Consider the following 7,775-nt stretch of genomic DNA (forward strand, 5'->3'; position numbering starts at 1 on the left):
GCCCCCTGGCTCTGTCGTAGTACTGAGCCTGGGCTCTGGTCTCCATACGGTTAGGGCTGCCCCGGTTCCCCTGCAGCAGCTGCCATCTCAGTTGGCTCTCTGCAGGTGTTTCTAGGCCCTAACCTGCCATTCGCTGGCTCTCTGCAGCCGGCTTTGTCTCGCAGACTCTTTCAGCAGGAAGTTTGAAATCAGCTTCCTGACCACCTGGCCCTACTGCCCTCTGGGTGCTGAGTTGCCCTGATCTCACTCGCCACAGCCCTGGCACTGGCACAGCCCCGGCGTTGGGAGTCCAGCCTTTCCGCTCTGCTGGGCATAGTGGGGTTAGCGCTTGCCCAACTTTCAGGCTGGCTAAATGGTACAAATCCAATCAACGGCAGGGATGTTGCATTAGAACAGTGGGTTTATTGAGGACACAGGAATGGCTGACGGCGCGGTCACTGGAATGACCTGACCCAGGGCTCCTGTCGCGTGGCCAGGGGACGTATCACCAGGGAAGAACTTTCCCTTCCCAGTTCACAAAGGCCCCGTTGTCCTTCTTGGAGAGCGTTGGAAGCACGTTCAGGATCCCTTGGACACTCACGTCCACTGTCAGTGGAGCCTGCAGGTGGCAAAGGAGAGTGAGGGGGAGAAGCCTGCCCTGGGGCTGGCCCAGGACATCAGGGGCCGGGCCAGGATCTGGGAAAGGATCTCAGTAATCCCATTCTGCCTTTGCTGGCAGGGAACGGGGGAGGCAGGTCCCAGACCAGTGTTTACATAGAAAATGGATGAAAAGGGTTGCACCCCTGAGAGACAACCTAAGCCCCAATGGATACAGACGACTAGCTCCTGCCCCCTCCAACTCCCCAAAGCAGCAGCTCTGCAGGGTTTCTTATGCAATGCTGAGCGCTGACGGAACCATGGGACCGGCAGCCCTGGGAAGCAACGCTCAGGACACAGCACTGAATCCCCAGGAAGCTGGGTCCTGACGACCGCCTTGCTGGGATGGGAGCCTCTGAGAGGTGTCATCAATATGGGGCAGGGGTGATAAGGGAACAGGCGCCAGTGTAACCATTCCCCCTACGATGAACTTCTGCCCTTGACATGTGGCTACGACTGGCCTCTCCCACTCAGCACCTACCTGGTGGGGGGTAGAGCTCCCCATGTCAGTCTGCACCCAGCCTGGATGGACAGCGATGCTCAGGATCCCGTCTCCCTCATACCCCAAGGATTGACACTTGGTGAGCATGTTCAGAGCAGCCTGTAGGCGAGACACCATGAGCAGAGACAGCAGCATGTGAGGAGAGCAGGGACCCACCCCCAGGAGAAAGGTGAGCAAGGGGGACAGCTGATGCAAGCTGCAGGGTGTGATTCTCTCCTTGGGGATGATCGGCATGTTATTGAGTCACCACCTCTCACTGCAATGGGCCCAGGTGCAGGACCCAGAGTCCTGTTCCAAGGCTTGGGCTCTGGGGTCAGGTGACCAAGCATCATGTGACCCGGAGGCCGTGCTTCCCACAAGAGACAGCAGAGTGAGACTGGCCTGAATCCTGGCCTGGCAGGTCAAATCTGGGGGATAAACCACGGGGCAAGAATAGGGTGACCAGACAGCAAATGTGAAAAAGACCCAAAAATCAGGACTGTCCCTATAAAATCGGGACATCTGGTCACTCTAGGCAAGAAAGATTTTTCTTTTCCCTTTGCTGTAGCGGAAGACGGACTGAGCGTGAATTGGTGCCCCATGGGGCACACCCCCTACCTTGCTGCACCGATAAGAGACAGCGTGCCCCAACTCCCAGGCAAAGAGATTCGTGATGGAGCCGCACTCACTGGACATGTTGACAATGGCCGCCTTGCTGCAGCTCAGCCCTGGTTTGGGGTTCCCCTGGGCAGCCTTCCTCAGCAAGGGCAGGAACGCCTGGGCAATGGGGAGAAAAAGAGCACCCCCAGGTCAGCTTAGGAGAAAGGACCCACATTTCTCTCTTCACCAGCGGACTCTGATTTGAATTGAAATGGGTCCAGCTGTTGCCCAGAGGTGTCACAGGCTGGCCCCTTGGGCCTGCTGCTCCTGGGCCATGCTCTCCCCCTACTCTCCAACTTGTTCAGGCTCAGTCTTGTTTTAAAGGCTGATTTCTAGGAGTTGGGTAATCCCATTCTACCCTCGCTGGCAGTGAACGGGGGAGCCCGGTCCCAAGCCAGTGTTTACAATAGAAAGTGGGTGAAAAGGGCTGCACCCCGAGAGACAACCTAAGCCCCAGTGGAGACAGCCTGAGGTCAATGGAAGAATTCTGCCGTTGCCCTAGCTACCACCTGTCGGAGCAGTGGATTTATTACAGCAACAGAAGAACTCTTTTGGCACCGCTCTCTTGTTTCTAGTGTAGATACAGCCGATCATATGCTGTTTCCCCACCTTAGAGCCCTGCACAGAGTATCTTGCAGGATTGTACACGCCCTCTAGATCTGGGGTTCTCAAATTGGGGGTCAGGACCCCCAAGGGGGTCACGAGGTTACTACATGGGAGGTCGTGGGCCTCCACCCCAAGCCCCACGTTACATCCAGCATTTATAATGGTGTTAAATATATAAAAAGTATTTTTAATGTACAAGGGGGGGGTCACACCCAGAGACTTGCTGTGTGAAGGGATCACCAGTACAAATGTTTGAGAGCCCCTGCTCTAGATCTGTGCTAGACAGGGGCCTCGACTCACTGACATGGAAGTATTTCCTCTCTAATACGCTGAGCTGTACTTACAGCACACTGCAGAAATCGGGTAGGATAGTCAAATACCAGCAGCTTTGGCCTAACTCGCGGGGGCAGCTCTAGGTATTTTGCTGCCCCAGGCACAGCAGGGAGGTCCGGGGTCCCGCGGATTTGGCGACATGCCTGCGGGAGGTCCGCTGAAGCCGCGGGACCAGCGCACCCTCCACAGGCATGCCGCCGAAAAGCAGAGCGCCTCCGTGGCTTGCCACCCCAGGCACGCGCTTGGCGTGCTGGTGCCTGGAGCCGTCCCTGCTAACTCGGCTTCCATCCGAGTCAGTGGGAGTTTTAGCGCGGAGGTATTAAGAGCCCGGTTAGGTCAATACAATTGGCTTCTTCAAATCCTACACTCAGTATAAGAGGAGCAGCAAAAACTTGTGGGCGTATTCAGTATAAAACAGAGCACCTATGATCAGAGCTAAGACAGCCTCATCAGTAACTGCCTTGTCCAATACCTGTCCCTGCAGAGGGCTGGGCTGCTGGGGGAGGGGAAAGTACCTCGTACCTAGATGCAAACACACACTTCAGCGACAACTTATCACAGCATAAGGTTGGGATTTAGATGCCCAACTCTCTTTCACTGTCAATGCGATTTGTGTGCCCAACTCCTTTAACCACCTTTGAAAAACCCAGCCCTGGTGCACAGAGATAGAGCAGGCCAGTCCAGCAATGGCACAGCTTTCCCTACCCGGCCCTCCATAAAGTTTCACAACCCCGATGTGGCTCTCGGGCCAAAAAGGTTTGCCCATCCCCGCTCCCAGGGGACGGCCTCTACTGCAGGAGCTGGACTCTTGGCTCAGACCCCACCAGGACAGCGTTAGGGCCTCTGGGTCCATTTCTCGGGTGGTTACAGTCTCATAATGCACCTGACATCTACACTGTGATGAACGCCACACTCCAGCCCCCAAACACGCACACTGACACACCAGGTTGGCTCATTGATTCAGGAACCAGAGCCCTGGGGGGAAGGAAGAAGATCTGGCCTATGCAAAGTCAAACCCCAGTGCAGCCGGTGACCTGCCCTCTGCCAGGGCCCTTACCTGGCTCACCAGCAGGGGCCCTGTCACGTTGGTTGCATACACCAGGGACATGTCCTCTGGTGTCTCAGACTCTAGTGTGCTCGGCCTCACTATCCCAGCATTGTTTATCAACAGATTCAGCCCCGAGCTTTTCAGATGCTCCTCAACTCTGGTAGCTGCCGCCTTGATGCTGGCTGGGTCTGTAGCTTCTATAGAGACAGAGCAGGGGGTTCAGAGTAGGGTAGGCAGACAACAAATGTGAAAAATCAGGACAGGGGGTGGGGGGTAATAGAAGCCCATATAAGAAAAAGACCCAAAAATCAGGATTGTCCCTATAAAATCGGGACATCTGGTCACCCTAGTTCAGAGGTGTGGTTCCTCCACCCTGTCGCTAACCCCTCTCCTGGAGACCCGAAGCGCAGGCTGCTCTACAGAACCATGCTAATGATTGGGAGCTCATAAGCACAGCTAGCCAGAACTGGAGAGTGCCATGGCACGGGTAGGACGGATAGCATCAAAGCCAGAGAGTGAAATCGGGGGGACCAGTAGTCAGCTGGGCGAGTGCAAAGCAGTGAGGCAGTGAGAGTGGTAATGGGGCAGGGGGAAGGGCGTGTTGGACCCACAGGATCTTCCCAGGGGTGAGCAGGTTTGGAAATCTGCCATCAGAGCTCTGGCAGCCTCACCCTCACCCAGCTTTCATCATTCCATGAGAACACCCTTCAGGAGAGAACGCCCCGATGGCACAGTTGTTTGGCAGCATTTGAAACATGCCGATTTTTCCTATTAAAAAGTGTTTGCAGCATTTTTTTTAATCAGAACCATCAGCGGCATTTTCGGTTTACTGAAAAAGCTGGTTCAACAAAAAAGCTTGATAGTCATTTTGATACGTCACCGAAAACATTGGACAAGCCAGGAGGGGCTCAGGACAGAGTGGACGGGCGGGTCTCAGCGGCACGTGGGCTGCAGGAAAGGAGGGATGAACCTGGGGGCGATAGGCTGGGTCCCCGTGGGGGGGGGGTCACTGCAGGCAGGGGATCACATGGGGGGTGACAGGCTGGGCCCCCGCAGGGACGTCAGTGAGGGATGGGACTCTGGCATCACGTGAGGGGCACGGATCACATGAGGGCTGACAGGGTGGGTCCTAGGGGGAGGAGGGTCGTTGAGCGGTGGGGATTAGGCGAGGGGTCTGAGAGTGAGTGTCACTGGGGGGCTGGGCAGAGGGGGTCACATGAGGGGTGATAGGCTGGGCCCCTTCAAGGGAGGGTTGCCAAGTTTGCTGTGAGGTATTCCTGGAGGTTTCATCACATGACAATCTTTAATTAAACATAAATTTTTAATTCCTAGAGAATTCAGGACAGTCCTGAAGGGTTGTTAACCCTACTTCAAAGGGTTTATTACTGAAGGAGGGGAGGGATAGCTCAGTGGTTTGAGCATTGGCTTGCTAAACCCACGGTTGTGAGCTCAATCCTTGCGGGGGCTACTCCCTCAGATTTAGCCCTGCTCCCCCAGCCTCAGTCATGTGAGCAGCACTCCAAGCGTCAGCAGGATAAGCAGCTGGTCCTAGCAGATCAAAAGCATGACCAGACCAGGTCTAGTTTGTTAATCTGGCCTTAGCAGGATCCCTAGGCTGGGATTGGTTCCCTGTTCATGAAACTGATTCCTTGATTCCAAAGCTTCAACTACCTGAAGGAGGGTTCCAAAGAGGATGGATCTAGACTGTTCTCAGTGGTGGCCGATGACAGAACAAGGAGCAATGGTCTCAAGTTGCAGTGAGGGAGGTTTAGGTAGGATACTAGGCAACGCTATTTCACTAGGAGGGGGGTGAAGCACTGGAATGGGTTACCTAGGGAGGTGGTGGAATCTCCTTCCAGAGAGGTTTTTAAGACCCAGCTTGACAAAGCCCTGGCTGGGATGATTTTGTTAGGAACTGGTCTGCTTTGAGCAGGGGATGGGACTAGATGATCTCGTGAGGCCTCTGGGATGGGACTAGATGATCTCGTGAGGCCTCTTCCAACCCTGATATTCTTTGATTCTATGAGTCTATGAAAGCAAATCTGTCTCCAAGAGAGCGAGGCCTGTTCAGACCCAAACCAGCCAGGCTCATACATGGCAAAGGCAGCCCCTGTCTCAATCAAAATCATCCCTTCCCTGCCTGTCTGGCAGGCAGGACAATCTGCAAATACCAGGAACTTCCTGGACCTCCTCCTGACCAAGCCCAGAGAGCCTGAGTGGGACGTAGGAGACCTGGGAGTTGCTCTGCTGAGAAGGGTGACTGCTAGGCACCCTCCCCTTCACTAACACCTAGGCAGGATTCACTCTAACAGTGGCTCCCAACCAGGCAAGGAACAGGAACATGGAGACAGGGGGACGGGGAACAGGGAACAAAGGGACCCAGAGCAAGGGAGCCTCAGCTCCGGGCCCAGGGCAGGGCACCCACCTAGCGCAACGATCACCAGGTTTGGATGCCTGGACACCAAGTTCTTTAATTGCTGGAAGAGAATAAAGTCAACAATTATTGATGGAGCTGCCAGCCTGCAGGGATGGTCAGGCCGGGCAGAGTCCAGCTCCCTACTGCTGCCTCAGACCAAGTCAATATCTGCCTGCAAAGCTCCCATGGGCAGGATCCAGGACTGGCTTTCGGGGTCTGCAGCAGGGTGTCTAAACCGGCATCGTCTAGCTCAGTGCAGTCAAGCCTGGGACACGTTTCCCTGTTCCCTTTAGGAGACAGGCACCTGTGCTCCCCACCCGGTCCCTCAATGCGCTGTGCTAGCTTTGCATGTGTCCCATGCAGAACTCATCCCCAGCCTTATGCGCCAGGGAGCGTCAGCCTGGAGCAGGGGCTGAAATCCCCTCCTGCTCGGGCCTGTTGCTTTTGGCTCCAAGTGCTGGAGGCCCCTCACTTAGATTCCCCCACCACCAGGTACAGCTAACTCCCTCTCACCTCGCCCCGTTCTCACCTGTGCTCGCTCTCCCTCCGGGTCCCGGCAGGTCGCAAAGACCCACTCGGGTGGGTTTGATTTCTCCAGTAACTGTTTGACAAGCTCCAGGCCGATTCCCCGATTGGCCCCAGTCACCAGAAGGCTGCGGACATTAAAGCCAGCCATGGTCCTCGCCTGCCTGTGCCCCAGCTGGCAGGGCCTGTGCTCAGCGAGAGCTGGGCTAGTTCTGGCCCCCACGTCCCCTGCACTTGGGGTTACACAGGGTCTGACTCCTGGGTTCCAGCTCCCTGATTCCACACCAAGGCCTGGAGCCTCCCTCACGCAGAGTAAAATCTCTGGAAGCTGAGCAGAGGCTTCCCTAGCAGGGGTGTGGGAGTCACCATGGATTGGAGGAGCTCCCCAGAAGGGAGGAGCTGTGAAGTGCAGAAAAGGAGATGGCGGGGGTGGGGGAGAGGCTGATTGGAAGCTTTAGGGTTCGGATGGATTCGTGCATTTTCACGGGGTGACTTTTACACTGGGCAGGGTTTGCAATCTCTCACAGAAGTAATAAGAGTTTGGGCAAGTTAATATTCAACATGTTGAAACTCATTCCCCACTCCCCTGACTTGGTTGAGCCGCATCGCACCTACTAAGGGCTTTCAGGGGCTGTGGGACGTAGTTTTACAGAGAAATGATCTGTTATAAGGTACTGCAGGGCAAGACCCCTACATTTTATTGTTCTATGAAGGCTGAGGGAAAAGCCCAGGCTGTGCAGCACACTCCACATAGGTTAGGGTCTCAATTTTACATTGTCCACAGTTAATGTATCAACGTTATGAAACTTGAACTACACCCATGCGCATGGTACCGGGCTTCTGATTTTAGGCTTTAACCTGTGAGCACCCCAAAACAAAAGAATTGAAATTGGTGATTAGCCAGTAAACACTGGAAAACACTGGAAGAGGTTCCTTGTATCTAAGGACTCTGCAGCTGTGCCGCCCGGCTGGAGCCAGCGACGTCACCGTGCTGCACAGAGCACCAGGTCAGGCCGCGGCTCTGTTGCTGCGCCGCCCAGCTGGAGCCAGCCATGCTTCCACTCTGCACA

The 7,775-nt window shown here is 55.2% G+C and overlaps 1 protein-coding gene across 1 annotated transcript; it reads right to left on the bottom strand.

Annotated features, from left to right (window-relative positions):
* Positions 1-382: 382 nt before the first annotated feature.
* Positions 383-7,037, bottom strand: LOC127034051 (C-factor-like). The gene is made up of 6 exons (XM_050922487.1): positions 6,710-7,037; positions 6,190-6,241; positions 3,774-3,961; positions 1,736-1,894; positions 1,118-1,237; positions 383-598 (listed from the first exon to the last, which is right to left on the bottom strand). The coding sequence occupies exons 1-6, from the start codon at positions 6,854-6,856 to the stop codon at positions 485-487; spliced, it is 780 nt and encodes a 259-aa protein (XP_050778444.1). The 5' UTR covers positions 6,857-7,037; the 3' UTR covers positions 383-484.
* Positions 7,038-7,775: the final 738 nt, after the last annotated feature.

This window comes from Gopherus flavomarginatus, chromosome 14, assembly GCF_025201925.1.
Source record: "Gopherus flavomarginatus isolate rGopFla2 chromosome 14, rGopFla2.mat.asm, whole genome shotgun sequence".
Classification (NCBI taxonomy): domain Eukaryota; kingdom Metazoa; phylum Chordata; order Testudines; family Testudinidae; genus Gopherus; species Gopherus flavomarginatus.

Bases quoted from the DNA above. Each gene is read 5' to 3' on its own strand.
- LOC127034051 (XM_050922487.1), bottom strand. From the start codon at position 6,856: ATGGCTGGCTTTAATGTCCGCAGCCTTCTGGTGACTGGGGCCAATCGG. The intron at 1,238-1,735 runs GTAGGGGGTGTG...TCTCGCCTACAG, and splicing joins TCTCTTATCGGTGCAGCAAG to GCTGCTCTGAACATGCTCAC. The intron at 599-1,117 runs GTAGGTGCTGAG...TGCCACCTGCAG, and splicing joins GGAGCTCTACCCCCCACCAG to GCTCCACTGACAGTGGACGT.